Source organism: Symphodus melops (assembly GCF_947650265.1).
Source record: "Symphodus melops genome assembly, chromosome: 8".
NCBI classification, from domain to species: domain Eukaryota; kingdom Metazoa; phylum Chordata; class Actinopteri; order Labriformes; family Labridae; genus Symphodus; species Symphodus melops.
In genome coordinates, this window is record NC_136698.1 from 11,453,141 (window position 1) to 11,470,723 (window position 17,583).

The 17,583-nt window shown below is 41.0% G+C and overlaps 1 protein-coding gene across 5 annotated transcripts in view; it reads right to left on the reverse strand.

Moving 5' to 3' along the window:
- Nucleotides 1–17,045, reverse strand: part of xxylt1 (xyloside xylosyltransferase 1) — a 53,083-nt gene extending 36,038 nt beyond the window's left edge. The window contains exons 1-3 of one of the 5 annotated variants that reach the window (XM_079350972.1): nt 16,408–17,041; nt 14,836–15,465; nt 6,579–6,726 (exon numbers count right to left, since the gene is read on the reverse strand). In XM_079350972.1, coding sequence (XP_079207098.1) covers nt 6,579–6,726; nt 14,836–15,366 — 679 coding nt within the window. In that variant the 5' untranslated portion in view covers nt 15,367–15,465; nt 16,408–17,041. Of the gene's footprint in view, nt 1–6,578; nt 6,727–14,835; nt 15,466–16,407 lie in introns of all 5 variants that reach the window. The other 4 variants (XM_079350970.1, XM_079350969.1, XM_079350973.1 and 1 more) reach the window with 4 other exon arrangements.
- Between the last annotated feature and the right edge of the window lie 538 nt (nt 17,046–17,583).

Below are 17,583 nucleotides of genomic sequence, written 5' to 3' on the forward strand. Positions count from 1 at the left end.
CATCACAACCCGTGCATCCATAATACCAAATGAAATTCAAAACAGTTGAAGTGTGGACTTGTTACTATATGAATAGCATAATTCTGGTGCAAATGATTTTGAGCTGGCTGTTGAAACAAGTGTCAGAAAAGGAAGACTCAGCAGCATTGCAGTGACCTGTTTTCTGTGCTCTCCAAACAAGGAAGCTTCCATCACAATGGGTTCATGCGCTGTGGCAACACGGAGAGGCCTGAAAGAGCAGACACCAATAGTGGGCTCAGTGTGTTTGTACTAACAGGGCTTTACTAGTGGGAGTGTAACAGGAAGAGGGCCTGGAGTTGGTACAACATAGTGATGTAGTGGGTTTGATGTTGGATGAGTGAGTCAACACAAAGTCGTGTGAAGGTGAATGAACGGGCTGTGTCATCACAACATGTTATGGTCCTCATGTCTGTAAAAATATGATTCAATTTCCCTTCAAGATTTCAGGAAAGTATAAAGGGAATTATTTAATAAACTAATCAAAGCAGAGTCTGCAAACATCTGTAATGAGTGTATTAGTATTTCAGGCTTTTTAGAGGAGCTCCTGAAAAAAAAGGTCAGCCTAAGATAGAAATAATGTGAGTGTATATTTCTCTTATGTTTATCTTTTCTTGCAAACAAATAAAAAATCTTCAATAGCCTTCAGTCACTGCTGACTGAAAGCTCGACCTGTCCTCTTCAAAACAAGACAATACTTTATACTGACTTTCACCTAGATTCAGTCTTTGTCTTTTGCCGGCATAGTAAAAATATTCTCAGACATTGCAATCGAATGAAGAACACATATAAAATAAATACTAATATCAAATGTACTGATCAAGGCAGACGTCATAATTATTTCAAGTCATCCTCTTATTACAAACTATCCATTCTTCAGTAGAAATTGAGAGAGGTTAACTTTAATGTTGATCAGGTGCGTAGGCGATCACATTTTATTGCAGGAGTAATGTTGTTAGTTGTGCCGTACAACTCGCCTGAGGCTCCGGTCAGATCAGGCAGCACTGTTTGACTGAAGCTGAACTGAGCCACAGCGTCACAACAACAACACAGACACACGCACACACTGTTATCACATTATTTTCAGGGAGAAAGTGGGTCAACGTCATTTAGTCCTAATGACCGCCTTGATGTGAGCACTTACAGCCTGTATGAAGGCTTATTGTTTTCTACTTTGACCAACACTGTCTGAAAAACACTCAGGAGGAGATCACTTGCGATGACTCTCATAATGGGACTTTACATCCAAAAAGTCTGAAGTGTATCCAGTGGCAACCAAACTGCTCTGTATGGCTGCTTGTGGTAAACAAACAAAAAACAAAGAGCGCATAATATATAGGGATGTATAAAATAAGATAATCCTTAATTCATCTCGCAAATGGAGAAATTTACATGCTTATGCTTAAATGAAAATATAATTACAATTCAATAGCAAAAAACGTCTAATTCTGACAGTTTATAGTTAATTTCAGGAGTTTCATATTTTTCTACCTCATTTCTCAAAATAAACAGTATCAGACGTTTGCAAAGGACTCTACACTGCTTTTGTGACATAGAACAGATGCTTATTGAGCGGTCCTACTATCACTGTGTGAGATAGAGAAGAGATGGATTGGGAAAGAGTTCCCCCTTTGTTATCAGCTCTGGAGACACAAGGTGAAGGTAAGCAAGGACGTACAAAATACGTCAATTTCCCTCGGGATCAATAAAGTATCTATCTATCTATCTATCTATCTATCTATCTATCTATCTATCTATCTAGCAGAAACGTTTGTCCAAAGCGACATTCATCAAAGACAGTTTGTTTAATAGCAATAATGATTTTGCAGTTTCATCTTGGGAATTCACTAAGCACCATCAGGATGTGTGAATAAAGATAGAGCTCGAAGCTCTTTATTTTAAACGTACAGTATGGATGTGATAACCAACATTTTAGCTACATCTAGGTACTTTATATTACACTCTAGGCAAAGCAGCTCACACAAAAAGCAATGCCTCTTCTACCTGATGTGGAAACAGAGGTTGCACTTGTAGGAAAAACTCAAGTCTTAGCATGTAGAAACCTCACGAGGGACCCACACCCACACAAACAATGTTTCCGAGGAAGGAGTGCATATTATTTATTACAGCAGGTTTTTATTTTGCAATTTCATTTATTGTCCTCCATGAACAAATGATTTAAAACAGTCTTCCTTTCAAATGTCACATATTATACTCCTCTTCAACAAATTTAAATAGGTAGCAGAGATCCCCAAACTCTGTAGTTTCTAGTTATAAATGCACTCTGATCCTGTATTTTAGCATAAACCCCCTCTATTTCAGCCGTGATAAGAACAGGCTGTTTCTGTGTCTGTAGCTTTAAATGCAAATTAGCTGTGTCTGACCACGCCTCTCTCTGTCAGTGCTATGGAGGCTTAGGTCGCCCGCCTCCACGCCCTGTTTTTGAGAAGACAGGCTCAGGGGGCAGAAACAAACACCTAGCTGTGGGAGTGTCCCCCACCTGGGGGAGGGGTTACTGCCCTTTGTGATGTCAAGAAGGGAAAATCTCCAAACGGCCTGTTTGAGCACACATTTTCTAAAAAGTTGAGCAAGCAACTGATAGTGGATGGACTTTTCTCATAATTGGGGGGGTATGTAAAAAAGACTCGAGACACATTAGTGCTAAAAAAAAAAAACATGTTAAAATGTATTTTCAATAATATGTGACATTTAAGTCATTTGTTTGCAGACATCTGTCATTGTATTCTGCAAACTTTAAACTGGTGAAGTTCTCTCACACAGTTGTATACTGTACACTTTCAACAAGTGAGAAGCACTGTTGTTGTTTTAGGTAGTGAATGGTGTATACTGCACATGAAAGGCTCAACTATAAACACATTTCCCAGTCATAAAAACTGTCAAAGCATTTATTTTTATAACTTTTGCATCAAAAGCAAAATAACAAGACTGCGAATGTGCAAGAATAAAAAAAGAAACCTGCTCACCTCTAAAGGGTTTCACTCTTCACGCATAAAAAAGAGCTATGAATGCATGTATGGAAAGTCAGTACTAGAGGGTTCAATCATCTACAGCAGATGCACTGCTTAATAATGCATCAGTGCTGCTTGTGTTGACAGAACATCAGTCTGATATCTGCAGACAGCCGGCTAGTTTGCATTAGTAACTTGTTGGCAACAGACTAGAGTCTTCACACATTTGTGGACTTACCGCTAGACATTTCCTGGTCAGAGATAAAAGCTCTATAGCAACTAAAAGCAGAAAGCTCAGAGTGTTTTTTTGGTCATTCTTGGAGATATGAGTGGGATCCAGTTTGGCTCAGAGATGCCCAGAGTTTGACAGTCAGCCCATTTTTGCTTTGTTTTGTACTTGAATATTTCCTTTTGCACTTGTCTATGAACATTTAGGTTGGCTAAACACTTACATATACAAACACTGAGTTTATTAGAGAAAATCAGTTTCCAGAAAATTCAAATCAAGATAAGCTGCTTTTAAAAAGCTGAGATTAAATGGACCAATACTGTTTGTCAAAAAAAAAAAAAAGAACATGTCAGTGTATTTTTTGAGTACCGCAACACTAGTGTGTGTGCGTGTGTGTGTGTGTGTGTGTGTGTGCGCGTGCGTGCGTGTTATCCACCTGAATGCGTCTCTTCATGAAATGTGTAAGTTAAAAATAGACAGATAAGTTAAGTTGTTAATCTAGAAACCACAGGTTTAAAAACACAAGTTTTTATTTCTTATTCATATGAAAAGTCTTCTTGGCTGGTTGAAGTCTAAATCCAAAGTGCTGATTTTTATTATCTCCTGAATATCTCCCACTTCACAAGTTAGAGGATGTTCCATTTCCAGCCCTCCCACTTGCACATGCTATTTTCTATTTGTGATGCCACTTTTATTTCACCATTAATGATGATATGTGTCTGCTGTGTGTGAATGTGAAGAGTTTCATATAATAGTTCAATCAAAGCAGGATGATGTAAGAAAGTCACATGTGGAGGCTGGAGCAGCATGTCGCCCCACTCTCTCTCTCTCTCTCTCTGTCAACTCAAGCGAACATATAATGCCCTTTATAGATAAAAGCCATCTCTAAATATAGCGTGCGACCATTTGGAGGACAGACATGTGCTTGATCAATAAGTGTTTCAAGGACACAGTGTGAGACACCATCAGACAAATACTCAAAAAAAAAGTTCATCCGGCTAATATCTTAAAAATTGGGGTTAAAATAACTTCAAGAGCGGACAGCTGAACAACTACACATACATGTTTTCTCTGCAAACACAATCTTTAATTTATCAACCTGTTCTCCCATTTCCCCTCCTGTTCCCCAATTAACTTCCTGCCATCCCATGTTAAAATGGGTTAGCTTGTATAGTCTCGACTGGCACAAGAATGAGTTCTAAAACCCGGAAGTGAGTTAGCATTTTAGCCCCATGGGTTCCAAACTCTAAAAGTCAATGGGGATTTTGAATGGGTTTGAGGTTAGATGCCTGATATAAGGTCTGTGGTTAACAAGCTTAAGAGATGTTGACATTTTGTTAGACAAGATAAACTATTTTAGCTAAGAACCCCAACTTGTGAATTTTAAAGTTTGTATGTGTACTTAAAACGGTGGTTGCTAAGAAGTGGCTAAATGAGACCACAGGGGTTGTCAAGCCTTCAGGAAAACCACAGCAGTGCTGATATCCAGGACAGCACCTTGACCTGGACTGTGATATTGCTTTTAAAGCAACAGTTACACAAGCAGAAAGTACAAGTAAATAGTACAACTCAACAACACAATGATCACCCAACTCAATTTGACCAGAACTAGACTGTTACCAAGCAACCCATACATTCTATTCTACTGCACTCTTGCTACTCAATTTGTGTCCATCGTAACCATAGAGCAGCTATACTTTATAGAATAAACCCTTAGTACATGTCAAAAGAAATGTATTTGAAACCAGTGAGGTCAGAGTCTGTTTTGTGATTATCAGGTATGCTCTCCATAACCTGCTGGTTCCACTCGACCAGCCTCCAGAACAGAAACCTCCTGCAGAGCATGGTCACAGTCTTGCTCCCGGATCATCAGACTTCCTGTAAGGAGTCTGTCTACCATCTACAAGCAGCAGACAGGTTAGCAGGTCAGATCCTGCAGGACCCCTCACAGGCTCTCTTCCCAACGTTTGAGTGGCTCCCCTCAGGACGCTGGCTTCGATGTCCCTGCCTGCAGGACACAGAGGAGAAGAGCAACCTTTGTCCCCCAGGGCTGTCCAGCTCCTCAACTCCTGACCGCTTTGTACTTGCATCTTGACACTTTATCTTTGGTTCAATCATAATATAGCTGCACTGTCGTTCATTTAAGGCTCTGTGTGCCTTTGAAATGCCCCACGGGGACAAATTGAGTTTTTTTTAATTGAATTGAGATGAGATGGTTCATGAAGACAGTGTCAGCTATAAATGTCATTTCAAATTATTCAGAGCTTCTGGTTGAGGAGTGAAAGATGCTGTGAGGAGTCCCAGCGCTGCTTTTCTCCAATATCGTCACTCATAGAGGGCCTCTCGTCCAATCAGAGAGCTCTTAAAAATTAATTCTATACAAGATACTGTCTTGTTTAAAAAAATGTTTTCCTTTTTATTATCTGTCAACCCCTATGAAAGTGATTCATTAATATTATACTTGAATCACTGACGAGCAAACTTCAAAGCAGAGAAACGTGAGACTCTGAAGCGCTCACATTGTACCTGGTGTGCACCCAGCTAGAGTTACAGTTTAAATCACTTAAAAAGTACTGAAGCCCCGCTGTCTGCAACACAGACACTTCAGGTTTCTAATGTGCGCCTCTGGTGACTGTTGATTCTCCAAAAGCACGTAAGTTTAGGGTCATTTGTGGAGAGACGCCCCATGCTGCTCACCCACTGAAGTGAACCACAACAGTGCACAGCAGAGGAGATGGCTGCCATGGGTCAGCACCAACACGGGGGGGCATTAATGTGGGCAGCAGTGACGGAACAGATCCTTCCTTCCACACTCTGCAGGACCTCTGCAGTCTGCCACGTGTCTGTTAGATACCTGCCCAACCTGCCTGCTCCAGCTGTGCTCCAGCTGTGCCAGAATAGAGAAGTGAGCATCTGAGTGAATTTAAAAGCACGGTCGGCAGAAAAATCAAACACAAGACTAACTTTAAGTTATACAGAGTAACAGTGAGTATGGACAAACAAGTGTTTCTTTTAACATTTGGTGGCATTTCTTCATCACTGATTAGACAGTTGATTAGGGACAGGAACTGTGGAGCGGAGAAAGTAGGGTAGATGTGCATCAAAGGGCTGAGGCTGGGAGTTGAACCTGCCACTTCAGGACTTTTGCCTCTGTCATTCTATTCTGCTCTGCAGACTGAGCGAAACCAGCACCCTCAAACAGTGCTGCCAAAAGAAATTCTATTAATTCCCAGTGTCGTGCTGGAAATCTCAGAGAACAAAACCCACCCCAAAACTACAAAAACAAAGCAAGAAGGAAAGTATGCATGAAAAATGTACTATCACCGTGTTGGGGGATTTAGTGCCAAATACATTTTCCTTACTTTCTGGCATGATGTGATGCATGGCAACAGACAGGAAGAAGATGGCGTCGCTGTAATAAGCGCCAGATCCGGAGCTGAAGTGCTTCTGCATGGCCTCCACGATGGGGAACAGCTTGTGTGTGAGAGCCTCAACATCGTGGAACAGCACCTGCAAGTTCAACACAGAAGAAATCAGGATATGAACGCAATGTTCGTCTGAGGTTAAGTTTAGAAATAGAACTTGTACTGAAGTACCAGGTGTGAGACTGTTTGTTGAAATCAGCCAAGATCCTCATTAACTTGCTGCTATATAACTTGAATGTATTTCTCTCGACCTAAAGACTACAAGCCAGTGTGTATGTTATCATATTGCCCTATGAGTGAGTAAGGCCCCATCTCCGCCTAGCTTATTATTTTGTGAGCATCAGAGTCTTTTTCAATTGTTTTCAATGAGAGAGCATTTGCAGCAGCAGCAGCAAGCTGTCGTCTGGACAAAAAGTGCAGCGCCCGGAGTCTTCTTTCTGAGTGTTCTAACTCATTTTGTGCGGCCACTCCAAGCGCCCAAGTTGAAAAATGAGAGGCGCTCTTTTCCCAAATGAGTGAAAGCAGTTTCTGCTCTATTTGTAATATTTGATTCACTGATTATCATTGAATATCAAGTGTTCAAATGGGAAGAAAAATTTTTTCCTGAGGAGAAGCATTTTCAGGTTTAGCCTGGTGTTAGTCATTGTTTGTGTTCAGCTTTGGATGAGATCTTCACTATTCGGCTGCATTATGAGAAATCAGCCTGATGTGCATCGAAGGGCAAATGTTATTTAATGATCGCGGCAGATAAAGGTAAGCCCTCAGGTGTTTATGGAAATCAGTGTCATTTTGGACTCTTTGTAATGTGATGTAATGGTAGACTGCTCTCAGAAGAGTCACTTGTCTTGCTAAAGCTCCGATAAATGTTTGCAAGGGACAACATAAATTTTGAGGTTGGTTTTACTCATCTTCATAGAGTGCACTCTTGTTACGCTAAAGATATTATGAAAAAAAGTCTTAGTGTTTATCCTCAGTCAGTCAGTTTAATATTTTTAATATCTGGATGAAAACTAACAAATTGTCAGAACAGCTTTAAATTTTTTTTTTTTTTTTGAATCAGCCCTGAATATAATTTCCACAGTACACCAAATCAGAATTAAAAGTCCCATTATGAGAACACACACACACACACACACACACACACACACACACACACACACACGAGGAGAATCCTGTTCCTAACAGATATTCTTTTCCATAATCTCGAAACATGCTCACACTGCAAGACACGAAAAATCTTGGCACATCTCATACTACAGGATTTCATCAAGATTATCATGCTCGATGGGGGAACGCACCACCTCACATGACCAATAGAGCCGACGGTTACATTTGTGATTATTACGCTTTGTGCAGAGGACAAAACATTTTTGTTTTTAAATGACAAATGTTTGGTGGTAAAAATGTCTTGGGAAACATGGACAACATGGGTTATATATTCTTCACTGGGATCTGGAGGTCAAATTGTAACCGTTAACCGTCGGTGCCACGACTTTCCATTTATTACTTTCCTCCCTTTACCTCATGGCAGCGTCCCCGAAAATCGGAGAGCAGATCGGGGATGTTAAGATTGGATCTTTATACCACTGACACTACAAGATAATCTGATCAAATAATCCGTTTTGGAGGAGCCTTAAATCGGGAACGAATCTTTGATTGGGAAGGAGGAATCTGACCTTAAATCGGACCTGATTGTCCTGCAGTGTGAGCCAGGCTTAAATGACTGCACTCATAAAGCCTTGACAGCAAGACTAACATTACATATTTATATCTGTGCCGTGTAAAGTGTTCATTCAAGATCTGAAATTCACCTTTAAATAGAACATTAATTGCCCAGGATGCATTTCTTTTTAAAGGGGGGGGGGGGCAGAACAATGGGAGCACAGCTACCTTGAAAGTAGAGCTCTGCTGTTGAAAGGTTTCAAAGTTTTAAGTTTCCTTCAAACCGTCATCAGTTGGCTATTTAATCATTACACATGTGTTTGTGTTCTCTATCAATAGGAAGCTTGGAAGGGACTGTCCTGGATATTTTGGGGCATTCAAATGGATAATAGCTTTGAATAAAAAGGTCATGATGACTGATAACTGCTACAGAACGTATTGGTACTCCTGTGTGGCACGAGGGAGCGACGCATATTCAAAAGGATGCAGGCCGAGGAGCACTTCCTGATCAACACGAGCCGACTGACTGATTCAAACACTGACGCCTAATCCCAGGTCACATGTCCATACGGGTGGGAAGATATTAGTAGATTTGCTTCAGGATGACAGGCGTTACATTTAACCCTTCGATATCCTTCTTACCATTTTCACAAACTGACACATTTATTCGTTTTACTGGAGCATACTTGCGCTACCTGGTTACAGAATATTATCAACCACACAGTCTTGGGTAATCTGCCAGTAAGAACTGAAGTAAGGTTGTGAAAGTAATTGATCTTTGGAACACTGCCTCTGCTGTCTGTACAAAAACTTTACGTTTATTATTACTAATAAAGAAACCATGAACCTTAAAGTTGGTCAAACAAAAAGACGATGCTTCATTCTAGTTTGTTCATGAGCTCTAGATAAAAGAAAGTTCCAGTATTATGTGGATCACTTTGGATTAATCAGAATGATATAAGAGAGAAACGTTTCATTGATGTGTTGAGTGCAGAAGGACTCCAGCACGTTGTGTCCTCAGGACTGTGTGAATGTTGGTAAGAAGGAAGGAGAACAGCCACCAGGCGCTTCGCCTCCTCAGGCTGTTTGTTGAATCAACCACTGTTAAGAAGCCATGCATGCTCAGGTTCTTGCATAACTTCGGCCGTTCCCTCATGCTCTTTAAGATAAATAATTGAAAAAGGAATGACACTTGAGATGAGCAGACAAGGATGTCTACATGCTCATAAACATGCTTCTGTTCTGTCAGCCCCCCCCCCCCCCGGGACTCACTGTCTCATCTGCAACGTTGGCTAAGATTCAGTGTTTGTGTGCAGAGAGGAGGAAGAGGCTGTACTTGTGTCAGTGGATGCAGAACATTATTCCATGACTTATTTTCCTATGATGCCTGATTATCATGGTATGAAGCACTGGTCTGGAAAATGCAAATGCTGAAACCTCTGGGCGAGTGGGCGTACAGCTTGAGAGAGAGAGAGAGAGAGAGAGAGCAGTGTTGGAGCATGTCTATTTAACAGAAAAGTGCACTTTTAAATAAATGGTACACTAGCCCAATATGAACCAACTTAAGCCTCAAAGATAAATCAGTATTTATCTTTTCTATTTATTTGAATGGTGAATGATGTAACAGCATTAAAACATTTGTCAGCTCAGGAGTAAAAGTAAGAGCACTCGAGACATAACATTCATTTAAATGTTATGAAGATATTTACTTCCTTTATTGGAAAGGGGAGCGTTAATGAGTTACAGGAGATGAGGTGAGGCAAAGGTGCAACTATTGTTTATGAAAGAAAAAAAAAAATCCTCATCCAGAGAGGCAGACTTTACATGCTGTTAAGATAAGGAACTGAATATTAAAATTATATTGGAAGGTGACGGTGCGTTCTGAGAAAATCCCCATGTGATTTTTCTTCAACACTGCTAATCCTTGTTTTCTTCTTACCACCTTTGTAACGCACAGTCTATGGTTTGCTCTCTCATGTCCTCACCATGAGTCTCTTGCAGGGCACTCCAGTCAGTGGTCTCAAAACAGTCTCTACTTTTTCACATTATCACACTCAATATAAACAAAAGCATGAGAAATTTAAAACAAGGTTGAAGGAAATCCAACAAGGCATAAAGAATGTCAATAACTGTTAATGTTTAATTTATTAGTTTTTTCAATTTGATCCTGAATTTATGGGTGTGGGATGAAACCGGAGTCTCCGGAGAAAAACCCACGCAGACACTTTAGGAACATATGACAACCTGCAGACAGAAACCCAACAGCGTCTGTCTGTCTGTCAGTCAGTCAGGACTTTACATGTCCGCTCTGAGCCTGCCTGTCTGTTACATTTTGTGTGATTGTTTAGGACTTGGGGGTCGGGGAGGCGGTGGACGGTCTGGGATTGTCGTTACTGGTCCAGCTTCTTTGGACGCTTGAATTGACGGCGGCTATCTGGAGTCGTGAACTTCTTGAACCTCCTCCAGAGAGAGATCTCCTCCGTGCTAACCAGATGGTTGTCCTCTGGAAGGGGGGGCCTGTATGACTGTTGCCTGACGACCTCCAGCTCTTTCTGGGGGACGTCAAGCATGTATGATTGCTGCCTGAGGTCCTCCAGCTCTTTCTGGGGGACGTCAGCCCTCGGTGTTAGCCATTCCACTTCCTTCAGGAGCTCATTCATCACCTCCAGCGCTGCATTACTTTCTTCCTCCCGTGCTGACAGTTTGGAGGCCAGCTCTAGAGAGCTGCTCGTCTTTTCTTGCAGCCTGATCTCTAAACTTTCCAGCTGCTCTTCAATCAGCATGGCGTCTGTGTTCATGGCCTCCAACTTCTGCTTCAGGGAGTCATTCTCTGCATTCACGCTCTCAATGAGCATCCATTCATTATTGGTGCTCTCCAGCTGCTGATCCTTGACCTCATCCAGCTCTTTCTGGAGGTCTTCTGCAATCAACACTTTGAGTTTCATGTCCTTTTGGAGTTCGTCCACCTTCTTCTGCAGAGGGTTAGTCTTCTCCTGCAACATGAGTTTATATGACAGCTCATAACAGGTGTTGGTCTTGTCTTGCAGCTGGATCTTCAAACACTCTAGCTGTTTTGAGTTCTGCATGTCCTGTCTGAAGGCTTCTTCCTCTATGGCATTCATCTTCTTCACCAGAGAGTTGTTCTCTGCAGTCAGCCTCTCCACCCTCAACCTGTTCAGGTCAGTTGTCTTCAAAAGTTCACTCTTGACCTCCTGCAGCTCTTTCTGTAGGCTGTCATTAATAAACAGTTGAATGTTCATGTCTTGTTGGAGGTTGTCTACACTCTTCTGAAGAGTCAGGTTAGCGTCCTCCAAAAGCTCAATCCTGACCTCCGACGAATCCTTCTTTTGGCTGTTAGCCCTCAATGTTTGATGCTGCACTTCTGTTCTGAGCACCTCCATCATCTTCTGCTCCTTCTTCTCAGCACCTTTCCTCATTGAGTCTTTCATTCTCTAGGATCTGTAGCTCTTAGAATGAGTGTCTTACTTGCAATTGTTAGCAATCTTGTTGATGCGTCTCTTTAACAATGCTGTATCTCAGACTGGACTTGTGAGTGACTGATCTGATCTGCGAGTTGTGGTTGACTGATTTGATTTGTGGGCTTTGGTTGACTCTGGTTGGATTCTAAACGTCTTTGATCACACAAAGTTCTGGGATTCCTTTGATTCTGTTGTTTTTTTTTTTAAACATTCTATGATGGAATTATTCAAACCCTTTCTGTTAACAAAATGTCCGCCCAGAATCTTTTCAAAGATTGGAAACAGCTACAGTCCACACCCACTGGATTGCACACACGTGAGCTGTGCGTTACAAAGGTGGTAAGAAGAAAACAAGGATTAGCAGTGTTGAAGAAAAATCACATGGGGATTTTCACTGAAAAACACCGTCACCTTCCAATATCATTTTAAAGGGATACTTCACCCATTTGCATGAAGCTGTGTATCATTAGAAACATGGTAGTAGTGTTGAATGGTCGTGAATCCAACCTTCATTTTGCCCTGAGACGAGAAAAATTTATTTTTTCTTTCTTCATGTGATGCAAAAAGCATCATATTGCATCACATGAAGAAAACTTCCAGGCAAAGAAAAACATATTTTTCTCGTCTCAGGGCAAAATGAGGGCTGGATTCACGACCATTCAACACTACTACCATGTTTCTAATGATACACAGCTTCATGCAGATGGGTGAAGTATCCCTTTAATATTCAGTTCCTTATCTTAACAGCATGTAAAGTCTGCCTCTCTGGAAGATGACTTATTTTTACAGTCTATGGTGCAATCACGGAGAGACACAGAGTCCGACTCCAACTGGAGAACGTTTGGAAAGGAGCGCTTGTCTGTTTGTAACGCGCTGCACGCAGAACTCGTGCTGCGTACGCTTGCTCGGTAAGAGCAGTTGATTAAGGCTCCGTGACGGACGTGCTTGTTTGTTTAGGTTTGTAGTCTAACGTCGGAGAACTGGGTCTGAAAATAACATCAACAAGGGGTGGGCTCGGGGCAAATGTACTATTAGATGCGTGCTGCCAACCTCATTACAAGTTGTAAACCGTAACAGCACCCTGGAAATGTTTTTCTCCGTTGGCTGAACAGGATGGTGAAACGCCTGAAAGACATTGACGCACATCCAAAATAAAATAAGTGCACATAAACTACATCAAATCTATTCATTATTTTCTGCCTTTTTTTTTTTTTTTTTTTTTAGAGTGGCGGGAAGTCACACACGAATGGTAGGGAAAGCACTGCTGGGAATTGGCTGACTCATACATGAAACTTAGTAGGTTGGATCATCTCTACAGGCCAGTTTGTGTCACATTTCCAAGAAAGAGACACTTGGCCTGGTCCTCAAACATAACACCATAGAGCCTTTCTGTTGGCTTAGCTTAGTCTAAATGCACTTTGCCATCACTGAACACTAAACTCGCCCAGTATTATTTTGTGACACGCACTTCACCTGTACTGCTGCACGTCTTCGAGTTCAGTCTCGTCATATCAATCAGGCCGCAACATAACTAAAAGCTCCAAAAACTGCCAAGAAGCCAAACCCTCAACAAATCCAAGGCAGAGAAGGGATTAGTGTGAGCTGACACAGGCAAATCACATGCACACTAGATTTCGTGGAGGATGAGACACTCCCGGCTGGTGAGGACATTTTTCTAAGCATGAGAAAATGTTCAACCACTTTCGTTGGTGATAACGCAAAAAGAGAAGAAATAGGGCAGCACATTGTATGCAACAGAAAGCGCAACAGAGAAGGGACATAATCCTGTGTTTTGGCAGGGAGAACAGGGAGGAAGGGGGAGGGGAGGGGGGGATATCCCCATTACCGAGGACTGGTTTGATAGGGCAACACTGCCACCTTGTGTTTGAAGTTGCAATCTAGTCTGTTTTTCTCTGGTAGGACGCTTGATTTAAGAGGTCTGTATGATTACATTTAGAGCTTGTTTTGTCCTGATTGGAAAGCATCTAAATACGTGGTTGAAGCTCTGGGTTTCCCCCGCTGATGTCTAACACTGAAATATTTCAGTTTTGTTTGCACTACTTTAAACAAAGCTGGTTAAATTGCTTGTAATTTTACATCACTCATCTCATGTCTTTTAGAACTTTTCATCTTCTCCTCACCATCAAACACACACACACACACACACACACACACACACACACACAAAACAGCACCCACATCAAAGACGAAAGATGGACGTCAACTTGGACAAAAACGTTCGCTAAATGAATTGTAGTGTTGTAGAAAAACGCCGCTTAGAAATGATGTGCTTCGTTGTGAAACTGTAGACACGAGTTAACTTGTGAATGCTTTTCTGCCTCTGCATGATCAATAACTGAATTCATTCGGTAAAAAAAGCTTCTTCAGACACAGATGTGCATTTAAGTAGAAGACAGGTGCAACAATAAACCTAAAGTATTCCATTCATAGAGCGATCCCTCTGCTGCCGTTTACTACAAAGGTCGACCACTATTTCTCAGGTTTAGCAGACCGTTATAATGAAGATCTAAAGAACACAATCATTTTTAAAAACATTGAACTATGATAATTGTTAGATCATATCAACCTGTGTATTTCCAGTCTCTTATCTGAGCTTGTTGAGACTGAGGTCATGGAGGTCGTGTTACTGGACGAGACATAAGTGACAGACTTGACTGAGGCCGTTCCTGCAGCTCCTTTCCACACTTGTTCAACAACCTCTCAATTATTACAGTATGCAGGCATTTCATTTAAAGAAGCCAGAGTTTTACATTGATATCGATACACTAAGAATTCAGAAGGCGTTGGATTATTTCAAGTAGAAAAAGTTCAATCATTTGAGGGAGTAAGTCATTCCCAGCTCGCTCGCCCCCATCCCCAACTCTTTCCACTGTACTATCAAATAAAGGGGAAACAAGCCTGGCCAACTCTTGAGAAACATACTTTGAAATATCCACCATGTCGATGAAATGACGACCAAAGTCTACTGATACAAATGCACATCAGAGAGAGAGAAAGTGAAATCGACATAAAGACAGGATTTGTCCTCCTACCTCATACTTAAATGTTGCATCAAGGAGAAGTTCTTGCAGCATCTTTTCTCCCAGTTCTCTGCTGGCTGGGTCACTCACAAAATGAAGGACCAACACCTCTCCTTCCAGGAAGCGGGCCAGCTTGACCATAGACAACATAGCCACCTTGAATTTGTCCTGCAGGCTGCGGCTCTTGTCCACCTTGGTGAACATCATGAGTGCGTGGTAGTGTTGGTCGACAGCTCCACTGTCCCCTCTCCTCGACACGAACCCATCGCTCTCTCCTCCCAAGTCCTGCCCTCCTTGCTCCTCAGATCCAGCCGGCTGTGTGAGCCTGGTGTCCACAGTCAGGTCTGCATCATTTCTGTTGGTGTTGTGACTGGCCTGGCTCTGCTTGATCCTCTTTGTGGTGCTAGAGAAGTTCTGTCTCTCTGAGCCAAAGTAGTAAAAAGCAACGACGGCCAGCGCAGCAGCCAGGAGGAGCACGAACTGATACGACCTGAAGGTGCTGATCCTACCCATGATTCTGGCGAGCAGTCTTAAGAGGCCCATATCGCTGTGCTTGTGTCATGAGAATGCGGACGTACATGTGAAACCATTCGTCATTGTGTGGCATCCATTTGTTCGTTTTCATAAGATGAAAACTCTTTCCTGTAAGAAAAAGAAAATTATTGTAGTGCAGTGCTGTCAAAACAGGGATAGTGTGAAGGTTAAAAAACTGGAATCAACACACTAATTTCACTACTTAAATTAACTTTTAATGAAAGTTTCTGCTAAAAGAAAAAAAAAGATGAAGCCATTGCTCGCACTTTTGATTGAATTGAAATGGAATCATTTTAATGGTCTCAATAAAAAAAAAACTACTATGCATAAAAAGCCCTATTCACAAGCATACTAACTTAGCGAGTTTTTCACCAGTACTTCTCCATCTGTTTTTATTAAATCCATTTGACGCTTCACATGTTGAATTTGTTGAATTTCCCTCGGGATCAATAAAGTATCTATCTATCTATCTTTGATTTCACCTCTTTGTTGTCCTTTTAAATTAAAAGGTGGAAGTAGTACTAAGATCTTTCATTTGTGTACACTTAATAATATTACAGTAAAGAAAAAGTCTCAGATCGTCAATTAACTTTAAAGAGCTACATTTATTCAAGTGCCTGTTATTCTGAATGTGCTGTTTCAAAATAAATGGTTAAATACCAAAGCATTATGGTAATTCATCATTAGCAGGAGTCTCATGGAGAATGCAACAGTGTATTAGTTGGTATATCTGTAATATTAATAGAACAGTGCAGAGAAGAAGCTAAGCTGATTTACAAATGACGTGAAGTAAGGAGTTATGTTTCTCTTGAAATATGACAGTCTAGTGTAAAACACAATGTCGATGAAATCAAGTCCAGTAGAAGCACATTAAAGTGGTCTTTGGCTCTGAGTTGTTAAATGCAGTCAGATACAGGACACCACTGTCATAAGTCATTGTTTTAAACGTGGGATGTCTGGTTTCTCAGCTCTTCAGGCAGTACATTCAAACCGTGTTTTAAAGGAGCAAATAAACCTTTACAGAAACGGGGCAGAAGCGTATTGACTTGCCTGTGCCATGTCCATGATCTCTGCAGCTCCATCTTGACTCAGGTCCGACAATTATTCAGAGTTAAGTTTTCTGGATCTTTCCTCACTTAACGAAAGCATCTAACAGCTAGGCATCAAACTACATCATTTTACCTTGATGTTACTATGACATGCAATCAAACCCGTGGCTTTCACGGCAGCCACAATTAATCAAAAATATCTCCTGGCACGTCCTCTCAGGCGACCTGTTGACATACCGACTCGCAACGATGCTACGTTAGCAAGCGACGACTTTGCGCCTTGACGCGGGTCGTTGAGTTGCCCTTCGGGTCCTGTTTTTTAAACCCATGCACAAAGTAAGGTTATTGTTTAAAATTACTTTAATGCACCGTTGCAAACAGTTCTCGCTCTCAAATTACTACTCTATCCCTTGCATATCCTTGTTACATCGAGCTGAGTCGGCACATAAAATACTACTTGGCAGAATCACCAGCTAGCAGCCTAGCAACAAAATATTGTGACGTAACCAGATTAACCACGCCCCTTTATGCTGCCTTCAGGGACCTTTAGATAATGGCATTTTTTTTAAACAGATTGTTCAATCTCACTATGATGTACGGATGTCCTAATAATTAGACTTAAACACTTGTTTATATTATACAAATTATCCGTATTAATTTGTTTTTAAGTCATTTTCATTTGATGTCTGAATTAACCTCTATAACCTGTGCTAATGTGTCCTTCCCCATAGACTGTAAACAAAATCAACCAAAAGACATAATTAATAACTGCATTTCAAAGTGAAAACTGTGTACATCGTTCCTCCTCTACATTTGGCAAGGCAAGTTTATTTACATAGCACTGTTCAGACACAAGGCAATTCACAGTGCTTTACAGACATAAAAACAGAAATTCATTAAAACAAAACAATTGGCAGTTTTTAGCTTCCTGGTTAATATTTTACCTGTGTAAAATAATCGTGATAATATAATAGCTATTCCAGCAGATTCCCTGACTTTAATTTCACAACCAGATGTTGTTGAACATAAGAAAAAACAAACTTTGTTTTTCAAGTGTGCATTTAATTTAAAAAAAAAACACACACACTTGAAGTCTGTCTTTCTCCTTAAAACAATAAAATCAGTTACCTGGTATCTGACATGCATGTCATAAATTACACATTTTCTTTTACAGAGT